Below are 19,724 nucleotides of genomic sequence, written 5' to 3'. Positions count from 1 at the left end.
TTTACAGTGACCATCAAAGGATTTTTGGAGCCAACTCATGCTTATTTTCAGTTTCTAATAATAGGGAATAATCCTGGAATAAAGAATGAGCAGGGCTATTTTATACTAGTATTTAGTTTCTATTATTGAATGGGAATAACCCTGAAATAAAGAAAGAATGAAGCAAAGGGGCTTGGCTGATCCTGGCATGGCAGGCATCGTGAGATCTAGAAGTTTGCTCTATTCTAAAATCTTATGTTTGAAACATTCTGGGATACTCGCAAGTGGATTGTGATATCGAGCTCCCAAAATATGTTGAGGTGCGTGTAAACTAACCAAACACCAGAATCATACAAAAAGGTAAAAAAAGAAAGAAAGAAAACAATAGGTTATTGTATCAATGCTTCCTCCAAGGCTCCAAGTATAGCGTAAAAGCAACTCATGATTATCTTTCTCGAAAATGTTTGAGGTTATGATGAGGAGAGTACCGATGGGATATTGAGGGCGTGTGGAACTCACTTTTGGAATATGAAATTCGAATTGTTCATTAATTTCAAAATAAATTTTTGAGTACCGGCCCTTGTAAACAATTACTGTAGTAGCTCAATTAGTGTAAATGTTGGATCCAGTTTTTACATTTTGATTTAGAATTCAAGATTTTAAATTTCAAATGAAAAGCTAAAAGTTTAAATCAATCATTTATAAGTATTTAATTGACTTGATTTTTTTTTTTAGAAGGTGTAAGAAAGAAAATGACTTCAGTTGGTGACAATTAAAATGGATGCTCATTTATTAGGAGACTTAGAGCATCCGCAATGGGAATAATCAAAATCGATAACCAAAATGTGCCACGTCAGCATTTGATTATCCATTTAGTTCATAATCAAACTTAACAAACTTGACCTCCACATTGGTTATTTTTGTATCCCTATTAAAAACCTCCCCCACAATACGCAATGCACCTATGTCCAATTGCAAATGAGTTCCAATCACGCATCCAACCACACCAAATTATTCATCTCGATGAGACGATTATAATGTGGGGTGTTTTTTAATTTTTTAGTTTTGAATTTGGTTATTGGGTTTGGTTATTGAGTTTTGGTTATTGGTAAAAGTTGTTAAGTTTGGTTATGGAATGAGTGGAATTTGGTTATTTGCTAAAAGACTTGTAACTTTGTTTATTACAATGTGAGGTGTTTTTTTAACATTGTTGTTAAGTTTGCTTATCCATACTAATTTGCTTATTACAAAATGGATGCTCTTAATGCCTCGTTTGATAACATTGATAGATGGGTAGGATTGTGATTGATAATGAGAAGGGATTAATAATGAGTATGTTTGTTTGAGATGAGATTGGATGATGAGATTATTAATATCATGTTTGTTTGAGATGAGATTAGATAATTGGATTGGATTGATAGAATAAATTGGTAATGAGAAATAATTGATAATGAGAACGGGTTGGGATTGGACTATAAATACCAAGTCCCACGGAGTATTGCTAATACCCTCTAAAAGCCGGATTGGACATCCCAACGGACTAATAGTCCGAACCCTTTTTGGTTACCAAACAGAGTATTAATACTCTCATGGGATTAGTAATCCAATCCCAAGTCTCAAATCTCTTATCAAACGGGGCCTAAGTGACAAGTCTAATGTAAACTTTGCAACTAATTTGGGATTTCCGCACGATCCATGGGATCTCTCGTATCTTAATCGCAACGTCACACACACACACACTCTTTCTCTCTCTCTCTCTCTCTCTCTCTCTCTCTCTCTCTCTCTCTCTCTCATTAGGCTTCCCACACAATCCACAGAATCTCGTGTATCTTAATCTCTACGTCTCTCTCTCTCCCACTCTTTGCAATTCCAGCCACTCGCTCTATCCCTCATGTCGTTTCTTTTTCGAATTGCAAAACTCTTTCTCCCTACAATGTCGACGTTCCCACTCCTCTCTCTTGACACCTCTCTGCGATTCCTCTAGCAAGCCATTCTCTCTCTCTCTCTCTCTCTCTCTCTCTCTCTCTCTCTCTCTAGATTCTTTGAATTTTGTTTTCTCTGTTTCTGATGGAATTGATTCTAGCGATGAGTGCATCTACTTTCACAGTTACAATTTTTTTTGAATGGCAACATGGTTATAGTTATAAAAAGCAGATTAGAATTTTAGAAATGAATGTGATTTTGACACTCCACTTTTAGTTTTCTTTTTCCACACAATCAAGATACAAAGTGGCGGATCAAAAAAAAAATCAAGATACAAAGTGAAGTGCCAGTGGCTAAATATTGGAGTGCCAAAATCAATTTTCTTTTACAAAATACACTATTCGAACGCTAGGAAAATCCTACCCGGATCTTCAACTACTTGATGCTTAAGTAAATTAGCGTCCTTCTAGTTCGATGCATGGGACAAACAATAAATTTTGTGCGAGCTTGATATTTTGTAGCTGAATCACACAAATATTTTGTCCCGTGCATGGAACGAGAACGAAGCTAGTTGATAGAAACGGAACTCGGGGTGCATGCTGTTCATTTGGAACAAAAGCAAATGGCAATACCAAGGGTTTTGAGGTGAGTTTCATGGAAGCCTGATAGGTGCTGAAAAGCACCCATTTACTCCCTCTAATTTACGCCTTGTTTATCCGTTTATCTTGTTACTTGACGCGTTTTAGTATTTTATGGTGTTTGCAGGCCTCAAAGACTGATGGGTGCGAAAACGTGCAAATTGGGTTGAGTAGTAAGAAGACTAAAAGAAGCCTGGGGTCATAATGTAGATTGTCTAAAAGTTGCATGATTAATCTATAATTACCCAAAGTCCAAAGGGCCTTAATGTAATTCATGGATTAAAACCCTACACTATAAAATATAATGCTACTGATCAGGCGGAAATTATTCCTCGACGTAATCAGGTGTGACTTCTTGCACGGGGCAGTTCTTGGACGTAGGGTTCTCGACCGGATCAGTGGATTTTCTAGCATTCCGACCATGATTTCATCAATCCATACATCTACGGTTCCCATTCCCATGGCGGGCTAAACCCCTTGTCTAGGGAGAAGATGAAACTTCACACCAAGTAACTCTATTTTATGTATGAATTTTAGGTTTATTATTCGGATCGATTGTGAGACTAAGAATCTTTTCCGTTTCAATTGAATGGAATGATTTTACTTTTTCTTATCTATTGAGTATTTGTATTCCGGATTTCAAATACCTAGTTTTGCAATGGTTTTCATCGATTGTAGTTGGAGTTCTGAGATAGATTATACTCGTAAGACGGGTCGTGCAGTTAGGCGGCCAGACCGTACTTTTGAGATGGTCCATGCTATGGGATAATCTATACCTTTTAACAACTCAATTATTTTCTAGATGATTATTGCTAGGGTTTGCAAGCCCTAGTAATAATCCCTTCTGATTCGAATAATTAATCTTGCCTATGCATGTTAGAGTTACACGGTCTAGGTGGATTTGAACCTTAGATTTTCTCTCCAATCGTTACAAACTTTCCATTTAATTTATTCTCTTAGATTTAATAAATTCTCCAAATTCAAACAACCAAACTTCCTTTGCCCGAATTAATCTAAAAATTAATCGAATTTGTCGTAACTCAGCCATACTGTCTCCGTTGGAACGATACTCGGACTTGACCACTATTCTACGGAGTAGTAGTTAATTCTAAATTTTATAAATATATTTTTGACACGGAACGATGCGGTCGAAGCCAAATATTTCAAACCTTAGGGCTATTGGATGGTTTGCTCGGTCGTTAACTTTAGAACTCCGTAATTAATCAAGGTGTGTGCAAGTTGGCCTGGATATCCAATAGTATAAAAATAAATAAATAAATCACATGACGAGTGATGCAGAATGGAAATATTATATCATTTGAGAAATAGAATATTTAGTTTTTATTGTTTTGGTCATAAATTCTTGCAAGAGATTCTTTGTTTTGGTAAGTTTCTTTCATTCTTTGAAATCAAATTTGAGAATAACTCAAATCTTTTGATTTTGGTAATTATTGAGTCAATAAGAGATTTATCGAGATTCAGCTTCCTGTTTTGCTGATTCCTTTTCGGTTTTAGTTTTTTAGTATAAAATAAGTTGTAGGGTGAGATTAAAATTTAGTTGTTTATTGAATTAAAGAAAAATCGAGATTTATCTCATATCGTGTGTTCGAAGAGGGAGTACCTCTAGTTCATACCCATTTATGTTTATGTTTCAAAGAGAGAATCTTTAACATAAGCAAATTCGTGATCTCTTATTGCAAATAATTTCGTAAAAGGAGGCTGCGCTGCATCAGTTAGTATCAGAGCTCTCGTTCCAATCCTGACTATGGCCGGAGGACGTGCATGAGGTCAAGGTGGAAGAGGAGGTCATACAGCTTATGTTGATGAAGTCTATGAGCGAGATGATGCTGCTCGAGATGCTCGAATAGAGGGGCGGTTCCAACAACTTGAGCAACGTGTGATGGCTGCCATGGCTATTGGGGAGAACCTACTTTGCTATCGTCCGGTTCAATCTCGATTTTCGAAAGAGGATGAGGTATCGGATGATGTTTCTATCACCAAACTTTTGACTGGTAACCATCAGTCGAGGGGGAGGACAATGGTGGATGAAGCTATCACTGAGTGGCCATTCACATCAAATATTATTCTAGATCCAATAGTGGATTCAAGTAAGCCACCAGTTTTTGACGAAAAACCGGTGGAGAAAATTATAAAAGAAGAAAATCAAAAAATATTGCAAAAAGAAGTTGTTACCATGCTTGAAGGTGGTGAAATTCGATGGGGTGGTCAATTCGTGGATTCTTTTGGGGAATATATTGGAGTTGCTATGAAGAATAATATTTGGGTGACCACTACAACAAATTACACAATTGCCGACTAAGATTCCCGACTAAAATGAGTTTGGTCGGCAATTATTTACCAATTACCGACTAAATAAAAAATAGTTGGTAAAAGTTTTAATATTTCCCGACTAAACTTTCTTTAGTCGGGATTTATATATTTTGGTCGACTAATAATAATTTTAGTCGGGAATATATGCATTTTTCAACAATTTAAAAAACCAATAAATGAAATACATTTCCCAACTAATTAATTTAGTCTGGATTTATATATTTTGGTCGACTAATAATAATTTTAGTCGGTAATATATGCATTTTTCAACAATTTAAAAAACCAATAAATGAAATACATTTCCCGACTAATTAATTTAGTCGGGATTTATATATTTTGGCCGACTAATAATAAATTTAGTCGGGAATATATGCATTTTTCAACAATTTAAAAAACCAATAAATGAAATACATTTCCCGACTAATTAATTTAGTCGGGATTTATATATTTTGGCCGACTAATAATAAATTTAGTCGGGAATATATGCATTTTTCAACAATTTAAAAAATCAATAAATGAAATACATTTCCCGACTAATTAATTTAGTCGGGATTGATATATTTTGGCCGACTAATAATAGTTTTAGTCGGGAATATATGCATTTTTCACCAATTTTTAGTCAGTAATATCAATTTTCCCCCCTTTTTAAAACTTTCAAGAATGAAAATATTTGTTCCGATTACATTGATCACGATGCAACTTTTCCAATCAAAACCATTCATTTTTTTGTCTTTCTTAATCATAAGTTTTTCATAAAATTTTGGCTTGATCAAGTTAAAGTAGCCCCTTTATCGGCACACAAATTCTTAAATTAAAAATAATTCTTATTTGATCAAGTGTCTACCCATATGGGATTAAGTTCATTTCTGGTACAAATGATCTTATTCATATTACGTCAAAGATAGATGATTTCGATTGCCAAGAAAGATCTCAGGTGGGACTCATTTAGTGTATCATAACACTTAAACGTCTTCGAACGCATTAAATAGCTTTCGATCATGTGGTCGTTGATATCGAATGATCTTCGATTTTGGTGACAATACTACAATCGATAAGATGTGAAATCCTAACGATTCAGATCGAGCATTATAAAAAATGACTCAACAGTTACCTTTGCAATCTATACTTTCGATTTACTTGATAATCAACTAAGGCTTATGTTGTATTCATTGTTATAGTAGCCACACGATTGCAAGACAATCATGACGATCGAGATCGTTGATTTTGTTGCACTTGTTGAATTATTTATTCTCGAAAATTTGCAACTTGATTAGATTTCTAAAACCCGTTTATCGAGACATGAACTCATTAGAAAAATAGGATTTTCCTTTCGATCAATTGTCCAACGAAAAGTTATCAACTATAATCTCAGCAAGAAAGATACAACCCATAAAAAATTAAAGATATATTGTTTTGATCGCGCAAAAAGACCTCAAGCGGGGCTCGGGTGGTGTGCTATAAGACTTTAATGCGTTTGGACACAGTAAAAGTTTTTCGATCATGTGGTCGATGATATTGAATGATCTTTGATTTTGGTGACAATAATATAATCGGTAAGACGTAAAATTCTAACGGTTCAGATCAACCATTATAAAAACATTCATAGCGATAAAGTTTAGAGTTTGTATGCAATGGTGACGCAATTAGAGCCCAATAAATATTTTCCCTTAAATCTGAAACCAGACAATTGCCGACTAAGTTAATTTTAGTCGGGTACATTGTATATTTTTTGCGCCAAATTGAAATTTTTGCGAAAAAATGGCGGCATTTTAATAATTCCCGACTAAGGGGTTAGTCGGCAATTTTGTTTCCCAAATGAAACGGCACCGTATACACCACGCCTGATCTAACCCACCCCCAAAAGGATACAGGCCCGCTTCTCTTCATCACTTTTCCTCTCCCCATCGTGCTCTCTCTCTCTCTCCCTCTCTCTCTCCCCGCTACTCTCGTCAACGACGGCGGCGGGGGTGACAGCAAAATTGACGACCGCGGTGGAAACAAACAACTCGACGACGGCACCAAAATCCTTTGGGTTTTCCGGTATCGGTATCTTCTGTTCTTGTTTGCTTTGATTTCACGGGAAAGGAAAAACTTTTGGAAAGCCCTAATCTGTATTATCAGACAAGACTTGTTGAGTTTTTGAATTCTAATAGTGGGTATCGCGTGGAAGCCTTTGTTTTCCCTTATAGAAAAACTTTGATTAGGTAGAATTTTTTTTGGGTTTCTTAGGGACAGATCTGATTTGCTTGAGTTGAAGACTTTGTATGGTAATTCATGCTCTTATATACTTAAATCTATGATTTTATTGTTCAATTCCATACTTGGCATGTAGCTAGCACTGAATTGAATCCATGAGAGAGGGTTTTAGAGGTTGGAGTTGGGTTTAATTCCAGGAAATTCGTATATTTTATGAATATGCTAAACTATGTTTTCAAACAAGTTGAATCTGTCATGTATTTGAGGAATTTTTATCATTGATGTGCCAATCGTGTTATTTTCTGGTAATTTTACTGGAGATGCCTCTATGTGTTTAGCATATGCTGTAAAAATTTCAGAATTTAATATGAAGTGAGGGAAAAGATAAAAATCACGTACCAAACTGCTGTCAGATTCGTGTATGTGCAGACAGCACCGACACATCTTGAAGAAACGAACATATCTCCTAGCTCGGGTATCGGTTTTGGAGCTATGTTTTTCATCAATTTTATCATAGTTGAATGTGTTACTTGACTATGGGTTCTCATGGGTCTTAAACCTTGATCAATTGGTGATGTTTTGGTGTTGGAATCATTGGAAAATATTGAGTATGTGATTTTTAACGAGCTTTTGAGCACAGACTGTTCTGCTGAAAACTATAAGTTCTGCTTTAAGAATTGAATGTAGGGAAAACCATGAGGTTCCACTCTCTACCTATATAATGGGCAAAAGTAGTTGTAACTTGTAACTTCTTATAGACCCCTCTCTCCTCCCTTGTTTCATGCCGCCACTGTGGCTATATTTGGGCAGCCAACAAAGAGTGTCAAAACTTGTTTAAAATTTTATTGAATTGGTCTGCCCGTTTGGGTTTCTCGATTGTCTGACTTATTTATTAGTTTGCTTTTGCAGGAAATGCACCTTTGGTAATAGCACATGGAGGCATTTCAAGGCTGTTTCCCGACTCCAGTGAAGCTGCCAGACAAGTTGGTTTAGCCAATGTGATCTTCTAGTGTAAGGGTAAATTATTGTGGCAGGGAATCTCTACTCTTAGGTAAGGGTAAATTATACCTTTCTAGATGTGTCATATCACTCGTAAAATTTCCTACTTTTCATGAATTTGTTAATAACTCAGTTTTGGATCAACCTTATCCGCAATTCGACTAATTATACTGGACTTTGCCGTGACATAAAATAGCCCCTGATGGAAGACTTACCAGTTCTCTAACAAAGGCGACGCGAGGAGCGGGAGGAGGAGAAGAGTCGACTGGAGGAAGAGCAAAAGAAACGCGAGGAGGAACAAAGGAGACACGTGAGGAGGAACAAAGGTAAATATCTGTTGGCCCTTTTAATCGTGAGGAGACACGTCGACGTACTTAAAGAAAATTGGGAAGAAAATTCTTACTTTTATTTTTCATAAGGGTTAATTTTACAAATGGTCCCTCTAATTTGCATGAATTCTCATTCTCGTCCCTCAATTGTGTTAATTTTAGCCTTATAATTTACATTTTGTCTCAATTTCGTCCCTCTCACTTACGGCGTTAATGAAACAAACGGAATTGGAGGACAAAATTGTCATTTATCCTCACAGAGGGACTAAATTGAGATTTTATGCAAACTATGGGGACTATTTCTACAATTTTATTTTTTACTTTTGTTTTTGCAAATAAATTTAAAATACATCATATGTAATATGTTTCTCATCTCATTTTATATTGACTAATCAAAATATGTTGAAATTTTTTAAAGTTTTTATGATATATATCACAAAAAATATGAGAAAAAACGAAAAACAACCCATATGTTAAATGTCTTAGTATTGTATTTTTTTCAATTGAATTTTCAATCTCGTTATTTTCTCTGTCACATAATTAAAAAGAAAAAGTTCAGTAGTATTTAGAAATCTTGTAATTGTGTTTAATTAAGCAATGAAACACTATTGAATATTAAGAGATCAAATACATTAAAACATGGGTATAAGAGTATTTATTTTGGGACTTACTCATAAGATCAGTCATATTACAAATAAACACGGATTTTGAACATTTTTTTTATCTGGTAAAAAAAGAGAGTAGATTATAAGAACATGATACAAAGATTTTAGCTAAGGGGTTGATTTATGCATTTTCTAATATTTTTGTAATGTGTATTGAAATATAAATATAAAAATTTTCAACACAGTTTGATTATCCAATAAAAAATAATTTAGTTGTCAAATACATTACTTATGGTCTTTTTTTAATTTTATTTACAAAAAACAAAAGTAAAATTTTAGAAATAGTTCATCTGGTTTACATAAAATCTCAATTTAATTAGTCCATCTATGAGAGAAAATAACAATTTTTTCCTTCAATTCCGTTTGTTTCATTGACGGCATCAGGGAGAGGGACGAAATTGAGATGGAATTATAGCTATAGGGTTAAAATTGATACAATTAATATTAGAGGGGCGAACATGAGAACTCAAGCAAACTAGAGGGACCATTTATAAAATTTTCCCTTTTCATAACTCTTCTTTACAGTTTGGGTTGGAGAAAATCAATTTGAAGTACAAGAACGATGCCGATGTGTTTCGAAGAATTCAACCTTTGTAAACTCGAGGACGAGTTTCTTCAAGCTAGGGAGAATGATATAGAATGGAAATATTATATCATTTGAGAAATAGAATATTTAGTTTTTATTGTTTTGGTCATAAATTCTTACAGGAGATTCTTTGTTTTGGTAAGTTTCTTTTATTCTTTGGAAATCAAATTTGAGAATAGCTCAAATCTTTTGATTTTGGTAATTATTGAGTTAATAAGAGATTTACCGAGATTCAGCTTCCTGTTTTGCTGATTCCTTTTCGAACTTAGTTTTTTAGTATAAAATAAGTTGTAGGGTGAGATTAAAATTTAGTTGTTTATTGAATTAAAGAAAAATCGAGATTTATCTCATATCGTGTATTTGAAGAGGGAATACCTCTAGTTCATACCCATTTATGTTTATGTTTCAAAGAGAGAATCTTTAACATAAGCAAATTCGTGATCTCTTATTGCAAATAATTTCGTAAAAGGAGTCTGCGCCGCATCAACGGGGGTGTTTCACTTAATTTTTTTTTGGGTTTTTCCTCACTTAATTTTTTTGCATTTGTTAGTTTACAGTCAAATTTTTATGAATTATTGCTCCGTCTCGTCAAGAAGGATCTCAAAAGTAAAAACTTCATAACTTTTACCCAAAAATTTTTTTATTCCCAAATGTGAGTAATTTGAGTCAAAATATAGCTTTTCAAAATATTCGGATAGAAGTCGTTACTTTTTCGATTACTCTCGATGAGACGAACCAATGAATACAAAAATTTGACTCAAAATTAAGGAATACAAAGAAAAATAAAGACAAAAACAAAAAAGCTAAAAAAAAAAAAAAAAAAAACTCTTAAGTGAAACAAGCAAGACTTGAGTCGGTGACAATTAAAATGGACGCTCATTTATTAGGAGTAGTTACTTAAGTGACAAGTCTAATGTAAAGTTTGCAACGAATTTGGGATTTCTGCACGATCCACGGGATCTCTCATATCAGTTATCAATTTCAATCCTAATTTCATTTCCTTACGAATCCTACCATTCTAATACTTTTATCAAACGACGGCTTAGGGATTAGTCCAAGCACTTGGTCCCATTGGCCATGGCCACCGGCACAGATTTTACCGGCATCAAGCATCACCTCTTTTGATGATTAGAAATTTAGAATGAAACCTCAACTCGTGGTGTTCTACTAACACTTTTAGAAAAAAAGTGCAATTTTGTTCTTATTTGAATTTTCTTTCCATTTGTTCGTTTTGCATCAAATTTTGACTTTTCGATTCGTCTCGACGAAACGAATCGGAAAAGTAAAAGTAAAATTTTTTATGTTTACCCAAATATTTTGAACAAGTATCACTTTTAAGTAGAAAAAGTAAAAAAAAGTTTTTTTTTTTTTTACTTAAAAGTGGTCATTGTTCAAAATATTTGGATAAAAGTTTTTTTTTTTTTTTTTACTTTTTTTGAGATGAATCAAAAAGTCAAAAAAATTTGGCAAAAAATGAACAAACGGGAAAAAAATTCAAATAAGGACAAAACCAAAAAAGTGAAAAAAGTTGTTAGTGGACACTTTGAATACTAGTGTCTAAAGAAATTAAGTGCTTCATTTTTTTCAATCCGTATGAGCCAATGCAAAAGTTTTATTTTTTTGATCATTTTAATCTAAACGGTCATAATTAATTTTTGTCTTTAGAGGTCTAATAATCAAATATCTGCTTCACAAGGTCCCAAATAAATAGCAGATACTTGATTATGGAAACCCTAGAGACAAAAATTAATTATGATCATTTAAGATAAAATGATCAAAAAATAAGATCTTCCCGACGGTTCAAACGAATTGAAAATTGGAGCACTTAATTTTTTCACCATATTTCTTAATGTATAAACAGTCTAATAAATTGAAGAGAAGAAGATGCCGTAACATTTACCGTGTTGTACTTGGCTGGCCACAAGTAACAAGAGCGCCATGAGGTTTTGGTATTACTGCCAACAGTTCAGATTTGTTGAGCTGCTTGGAGATGATGATCTCCATAAGAAAATTTTATTTACGGAGGTGCTATAAGTGTTTACAGCATTCAATCGTGACCGTTCAAAAGTATTTTAAATGGTTGAAATGTTAATGAAACTTTTTCAGAAAATAATTAAACTTGTTCCATTAAAATTCGGACCGTTCAAAACACTTTTGGACAACTGTAATTGGTTGTATACACTTTACAGCACCTTCGTAAATAAGTATATCTCCTCCATCATACCCAAACAATGCACATATACCCAAACAATGCAAGAAAACAACTACTGCAAAAATCATTTCAAATAAAGGGCTTGAGGCCTAACGGTTATCTCTTGGCCTCCCCCAGCTTTTGGACCCCTCGTGGATTAACTATCTAACAAACTCCTCCGCTAATCCCTATTGATGTGTACAATATTGGAGAGAAAAAAACATTTCAAATATTGTGCACATAAAACTAATTTATTTTTGCCATTCCCTACAAAAATAAAAAATAAAAACCAAAATCAAGGGCTAACAACAAATGTCAAAGAGTTAACCATAAATCAATTCTTTAGATTGTATGTATAATAAGATCAAATCCAACGAATTACAGGATAGCTGCTTGTCCCTATACCCATTCAACAACCCTATGCCATGTCCGGTGATGGCCGGCATTTTAGTTACAAACAAATAAATGAAATTGATAGAGCCACCCTACATAAACAACAAATGGAAACTGGGGATTTTCGTACGCAGGATTGATTTTGATTTTCCATCCGTTCGCCTAAATTGATGCATGATTTTCTTTTCCGGTAATAAGTTCGAACATTGCGTAGCGAAATTAGCATTTAACAAGGGATCTGATCGGTGAACCATGTGATGATCTTGAGGGGAAGCGTCATCAGCTCCATAGCCACATTCGCAACACCGGCACAACAGCAGCAGCATGGGCACACACAAGTCAATAGAGACCTGCATTTAGAAAAATCAAATCAATAATCATTTTTCTCTGCAAAACAATTTAAAGTAATACTGCAAAAAGCAACTTCAAACCGAATTTTTTTTTTTGCCAAAATGATAACAGGTGATATTATAGATCCAAGATACAATACATGGAGAGAAAACTCCATTACAAGAGATCAAGAAACCAAACAGGAGAGGACTTAATCAAAGACTACACCCAACTCCAACTAAAACCATCTCTCCAAATAAACAGAGCACTGCGAAAAACAACAAAAAATACCCACACAGGGGTGAAAGAAGCCCTACAAAAGTAATTTCTCTAGGGTTTTGTAGGAAAACAAACCATAGCCCCCGAAGGGAGGAAATCTATCTTTGTAAATTTATGTATGGAATAGAAAGAAACCATGTTCTGTGATCATTTTCTAATTGGTTGGGAAATTTTGTTCTGCTTGTGAAAGATGAAAAACCATGCAATGGAAAGCTAAACATTGAAAGGAGGGAAAAGAATTTAGATGCAAACAAAGTAAAATAGGGAGATTGAGAGGAATTGTGATTACCCCAAAAGCCAGACAATAGCACCAAGAAGGGAGAGAACCAAAGCAACAAGGGCAAAAGGCAACCCCAATAAGAACCCTAATGGCCTGCAATCTCCCATTTCTTGAAGCAAATTTGTCACAAACCCAAAACCCAAACAACAACAAACCCAATGGCTGATTGGATTCCTCCCCCTTTCTTTCAACCTCTATTTATAACATTTACCCAATGCCTAAATATGAACAATTGGGTGTATTTTGGGTTTGACAACTCGAGATGGTTGGCGATTTTGACCATGATCGGTTTCTACAAATGATGTATGGAAAAAACAACCGTATTTTCCCAAAATAAAGTCACGTCGACCTATTCCGAATGGTTACGTAGAAATTAGTAACTATCCTCTTCCCCTATCCAAAACGGAAATAAATAGACAAACGGGTTTTGTACTTCACGTTTTTTTCTAAATGTACCACGAAATTTTCCTTTATTGCGTAACATTGCGCACATCATAGAAGTAAAGAACAATAAAAGACAAATGTTTTTAAATGTACTTATAAAAAGTATGGTGTGAATATTATTGGCAAAGAAGTAAATTAAGAACAATAAAAGACAAATGTTTTTAAATGTACTTATAAAAAGTATGGTGTGAATACTATTGGCAAAGAAGTAAATTAAGAACAATAAAAGACAAATGTTTTTAAATGTACTTATAAAAGGTATGGTGTGAATATTATTGGCAAAGAAGTAAATTAAGAACAATAAAAGACAAATGTTTTTAAATGTACTTTTAAAAAGTATGGTGTGAATATTATTGGCAAAGAAGTAAATTAAGAACAATAAAAGACAAATGTTTTTAAATGTACTTATAAAAAGTATGGTGTGAATATTATTGGCAAAGAAGTTACAATATTTTCTATCCCGATATGAAAAAGGCTTTATCCTGAAAACTTCTAAATGTACACCAAAAATGTCTCAATCCACCCAGAGTAACTAACTTTCTTCTACCTTTTATTAAGTAGACAATAAAAGACGGGATTTTATAATTCTAGCACTAAATTCTTCTCCATAATCGGTAAGGAGGCTTTTGAATTCTCCATACTTTGCCCATGCTCAAACTGTGAGTGTACTGTCTATTTTTATTTTTTTGGTTTTTAGATTGCGGCCTCAATATCGAACTTTGCAACCATAAGGTTAAAATGGTAAAAAAACGCAGCCGCCTACTGACGAATTGTCTTTGCCAACTAAGAATTCCATTGTCGCCACCACCATCGTTGTACCACCACCACTGACATCGTTGTACCAGCACCACTCCATCGTCACCACTATCACCACCTAGCACCTCTCCATTGTCGCCACCACCATCACTACTCAATCTCCGCACCACCACCACTATCAACAAAACTTTATCGCCACCTCTACCACCACCTTAGTCACACAATCCTTTAAATTGGCCTTCGCTCTCGCCCTTATTCTTCGCTTTGTGCTGGCGCTCTCAATTCTCACACCACTACTCGTTACCTTCATCAATTGCACTGGTCTCCACCACCACCACCCCCTCACCATCCTTCCACCACCACCACCTCCATTACAACTACCAGTACCACACCATCTTTGCAACAACAATTACCGCCACACTACTAATTGCCGCCACCACAACTACCACTTCTCTGCCACCACGAGTACAACCAGAAGACATTCTATAATAACTCTCAAAGAGAACAATCATAAATAATTTAAGCTAAATTCCTTTGTCTTTAAATCAAAACAATTATTATAATTCAGCTTTTGATATTTTAATCAAATAGTTTTTTAGATAAAAAAAATTCAGCATCCAGTATTTAATTTTTTAGCTTCAACTATATCAAACAGCACATTAGTTTTCCTAAAAGCCAATTTGACCTCTCTCTTTTCTGTTGGTTTTATTCAAATTTTATTCACACTTGTTATTTGCGTCAAACTTGTGAATTATTGATTTGTTTCGACGAGATGAATAAAAATTATAGAAAATATAACCCAAAACCCAAATTATGAATGTTTAATCTAAAAATAAAAATTATGATGAAAGTTGAAAACAAAAATGCTTTGAAAAGGAAAAAACTAGAGCAACAATTCATGGGCCCTCTATTTTTTTTAAGGTTTGGACTCTACCGCAGGACGGCCTATGACATGTTTTGATAATTAATACTTTCTAAGGCCATCCACAGTGGTATAATCAAAAATGAATAACCAAAAGTTGACACATCAGCTTTTGATTATTCATTTAAGAGGTTGTTAAGCTTAGCAATGTTGAGGTTCACAATGGTTACTTCTAGTTCATAACCAAAATAAGGGATTCACTACAATTTTCCCCCCTCCCCCTATTTTCCGCCATTCATTTTTCTCCATTACGTTTCATAAGTTCAAGTATGAGCATTGTTGGCTGATTTTAAAGCACAGTTCGAAGTAGAACAATCAAGTTCTTATTTGAAACACAACCAAAACATCCAAAAAATCATCAAACCCACATATATAGTCAAGCCATTGGTTTGGATAACATGGGCAGTCCACCATTATCTACTCTATCACCATGCACCAAGTTCAACTCCCCTTGGCGAGATTGTTTTCCAGAATGATGCACACAACCAAATCCAACCAGAAGGAAGACAAAAAATCGAAGCAAAAAAAACAAAAAGAGAATGAAAGAAAGGATGATGAGTCAATATTGTACTTGAAAAGCAATGAACACTTAAAGATGTTGCATGGATCAAGAGGGAAAAGTGGGAGGCCAAGAAGAGTTTTGATTATTGAAAAAGGTTGCTAGTTTTGGTTATTTAAAACCCAAAATTTGATTATTTCTAAGAATGTTGCTAAGTTTGATTATACCATTGTGAGCACCCTTTTGCACCAATATTATTAACTTTAACAACAATTGACTTTTGATTATACCACTGTGGATGGCCTAAGGCCATCCACAGTGGTATAATCAAAAAAGGATAACCAAAAGTTGACACATCAGCTTTTGATTATTCACTTAAGAAGTTGTTAAGCTTAACAATGTTGAGCTTCACTATGATCACTGCTAGTCCATAATCAAAATATGGGGTCCACTACAATTTCATTCTCTCTCCCCCCTGTTTCCTGTCATTCACTTCCCTCCATTTACGTTTTTTATGAGTTAAAATATATCGATTCATTTTCTTAATTTTGAAAAAAAAATCGGTGACTTCCTTACCTCCTATTATGATTTTTTCCTTCTTTTTTTTTTTGGGGGTGAGTAGTAGAAACAGGAAAGAAGAGTGAAACACCTTAATCTGGCGACGATGGATTGAATTGTAGATGATCGAAAAATATGAGTTTTACTTTTGGAGGAAAAGAAAGAGAAATAGTTTGTTGGCGAAGTGAAAAGATATAGAGTAGCGAAAAAGCTTGGCTACATAAAATTTTTATTCTTCAATTTTATTTTTTTAACCAAAAAAAAAAAAGAGTGGGCGAAGAAGGGAAGAAGAAAATACTAATTGAAACACGTGTGTATACGAATTTTGGAACTAGTTAACTTATGAGGTGTAGGATCCATAAATTTTGATTATTGAAAAAGATTGTTAATTTTGGTTATCCAAAGCCCAAAATTTGATTATTTCTAATGATGTTGCTAAGTTTGATTATACCATTGTGAGTAATCTTTTGTACTAATATTGTTAACTTTAAAAACAATTGGCATTTGATTATACCACTGTGGATAGCCTAAGGACATACTACTAAGAATAATTGTTAATTTTGAAGATGTCCTTGACAAGAATTAATTATCAAAAGATGTCCTTGGCCGTTATTTTCCCTTATAAATAACATTATTTCACCGAAGGAGAAAAGCTATTTTAGGGTTAGGGTTTTGGTTTTGGTTTTTGGGGCTCTCTATTGATGGATTCGGAGGACGACGACTACTACAGCGGCGACAAGGCCGTGGAGTACAGCGAGGACGAGATGGCGGTGATGACCACGGGGATTGCGAGTCCGACAATGACTCGGACGGTGTATCCGGTAGCCGCCGCAAACAGAATTATATTACGTTGAAAGAAGCGGATATACGACAGCATCAAGAGGACGAAATCACAACAGTTTCAACAGTCCTTTCTGTATCGAGAGCGGATGCGAGCATTCTACTTCGTCACTCTCGTTGGAGTGAGAGTAACGTCCATGAGGTATGGTTTGCGGACGAAGATGGAGTCCGTAAGGCCGTCGGCTTGTTGGAAAGTCCAGTTGTCCGATTTCCAAATGCTAAAGAACTGACTTGTGGGATTTGTTTCGAATCCTCTCCTCTTGATGGGATCAGCTCGGCTGCGTGCGGTCATCCTTTCTGTGACCGGTGCTGGAGAGCTTACATGAACACATCCATCAATGGTGGCCCTGAATGTTTGATGTTGAGATGCCCCGATCCTTCTTGCGGTGCTGCTATCGGCCAAGATATGATCGATCGGTTGGTATCTGAGGAAGATAAGGAGAGATATGCTCGTTACCTTCTTCGTTCTTTTATCGAAGATAATCCAAAGACCAAGTGGTGTCCTGGCCCGGGCTGTGAGTATGCTGTTGAATTTGTTGTTGGTAGTGAAAACTCTGATGTTTCTTGCCCATGCTCCTATGGCTTTTGTTGGAATGTAAGTCTCTTGTGGGTTGGAAAACTTATTATATTCTATCCGTTCCAAATTGATGATCCGGTTCAATCTCCAATGTAAATTTTAAATTATTAATATATCTCAATCACAATGTCTTTAAAGATTTTAAAAACTTAATTCAATTGTATAATAGAACTAATTAAGATCTATCATATAACATACATATTGCACATAAAATTTATTGTAGATTGAAAGATATTGACAATTTTAAAATTGAATTGAAGACCGAACCGGACCATCAATTTGGAACAACAGGAGTAGTTTGATTATTTTCTGTGTATGAGATGAGATTAAGGGGTCGTTTGGCATTTATTTTTTTAGTTAGTTTTTTGTGAAGTATTGGTTCTTCATGATGAGAGGAATCTAAAAATTAAAAATTAAGAAGAAAATCCATTTTGTTAATAAAGACAAAAATAAGCCAATAAGCCAATATTTTCATTTTTATTCAAAAAAATGGATTTCGATCGTATTTTTTTACTTTTTAAATTCCTCTCGTGATGAAAAAAGCAATACTCCTAAAAAAAATCGACGAAAAACTAACGAATGCAAAAAAATTTTGAATAAGAAAAAAAAAAGTCATTTGGCTTATATTGCCAAACCACCCCTAAAGCTTATTGTTTTGAGCTGAAATTGCAGTGTACAGAAGACGCTCATCGTCCTGTGGACTGTGACACTGTGGCCAAGTGGATTGTGAAAAACAGCGCAGAATCGGAAAACACGAATTGGATTCTAGCTTATTGCAAGCCTTGTCCGAAGTGTAGGAGACCAATTGAGAAAAACAACGGTTGTATGCACATGACATGCACAACCCCTTGCAGGTTTGAATTCTGCTGGCTATGCCTTGGTTCATGGTCGAGTCATGGTAAATGTAACCGGTATAAGGAATGTCAAGAGGGATCGTACGACGAAACTGAGAGAAGGAGAGCGATGGCCACGAAGTCTATAGAGAGATACACTCATTATTATGAACGGTGAGCAACCAATCAATCGTTGAGGCAAAAAGCCATTGCGGATTTACGTCAGATGCAAACTGTGAATCTCGAGAAGCTTAGTGTCAAACATTCTGAACCTGAATCGCAACTCAAGTTCATCACAGAAGCCTGGCTGCAGATAGTTGAATGCCGGCGAGTGTTGAAATGGACCTATGCCTATGGATACTATCTACCTGAGCATGAACATGCGAAGAGGCAATTGTTCGAATATCTGCAAGGCGCGGCCGAGGCTGGTTTAGAAAGGCTTCATAAATGTGCTGAGAAGGACGTAAAAGCTTACCTTGGTCCTGAACCGCCTCCAACTGACTTTAATGATTTCCGCTCAAAATTGGCTGGGCTGACTAGGGTCACTCGGAATTACTTTGAGAACTTGGTTAGAGCATTAGAGAATGGTCTATCGGATGTGGATTCCCAGGGGGCCGGCAGCGAGATAGCAACTGCGGAAAGTGGGGCGGCCAAAAAGGGTAAGAGCGGAAGAGGAAAGGCTTCGTCCCAGGCGGGCGGGCCGAGTAGAAATTGGGACGATCATGGCTTTTGGGCATGCGATCATTGCACTTATTTGAACACCACGTCTTTGCCCCCATGCGAGATGTGCTTCTTGCCCCAACGTGATGGTGATTTCTAGTTTGGCATAATAAGCCAAATGATTTTTTTCTTGTTTTTATTCAAATTTTTTTCGCATTTTAGGTTTTCGTCTATTTTTATTGAATTATTGTTTTGTCATGACGAAAAGAATCTAAAAAAGTATAGAAAAAAAAAGATCGAAACCAATTTTTTGAATAAAGACAAAAGCAAGCCAATAAGCTATTTTTTTGTCTTTATTTAAAAAAATTATATTTCGATCATAATTTTTTACTTTTTAGATTCTTCTCATTATAACGAAGCAATAATCAATAAGAAATTAGAAAGGCATTGTTGCTTATAGAAAAGCTTTGTTTTGGGAGGTCACTTTTTGGCTGAAGCTGGTTAAAGAAGATGAGT

General features: G+C 35.2%; 1 protein-coding gene and 1 pseudogene across 1 annotated transcript; one reads left to right on the top strand and one right to left on the bottom strand.

Annotated features, from left to right (window-relative positions):
- Nucleotides 1–12,223: 12,223 nt before the first annotated feature.
- LOC131299990 (signaling peptide TAXIMIN 2-like) lies at nucleotides 12,224–13,456 on the bottom strand. The gene is made up of 2 exons (XM_058325600.1): nucleotides 13,129–13,456; nucleotides 12,224–12,580 (listed from the first exon to the last, which is right to left on the bottom strand). Exons 1-2 carry the CDS (start codon nucleotides 13,224–13,226, stop codon nucleotides 12,457–12,459), a joined length of 222 nt encoding a protein of 73 aa, XP_058181583.1. The 5' UTR covers nucleotides 13,227–13,456; the 3' UTR covers nucleotides 12,224–12,456.
- A 3,543-nt stretch (nucleotides 13,457–16,999) lies between these two features.
- LOC131299536 (probable E3 ubiquitin-protein ligase ARI7) lies at nucleotides 17,000–19,470 on the top strand (annotated as a pseudogene).
- Nucleotides 19,471–19,724: the final 254 nt, after the last annotated feature.

The sequence above is a fragment of the Rhododendron vialii genome, chromosome 9a (assembly GCF_030253575.1).
Source record: "Rhododendron vialii isolate Sample 1 chromosome 9a, ASM3025357v1".
Classification (NCBI taxonomy): Eukaryota; Viridiplantae; Streptophyta; class Magnoliopsida; order Ericales; family Ericaceae; genus Rhododendron; species Rhododendron vialii.
This window is presented reverse-complemented; position numbering and strand designations above follow the sequence as displayed.

What these genes read in the sequence shown, in the direction of transcription:
- LOC131299990 (XM_058325600.1), bottom strand. Translation starts at nt 13,226, where the DNA reads ATGGGAGATTGCAGGCCATTAGGGTTCTTATTGGGGTTGCCTTTTGCC. An exon ending in GCTATTGTCTGGCTTTTGGG is followed by an intron (nt 12,581 to 13,128) that starts GTAATCACAATT and finishes TTCTAAATGCAG; the next exon opens with GTCTCTATTGACTTGTGTGT.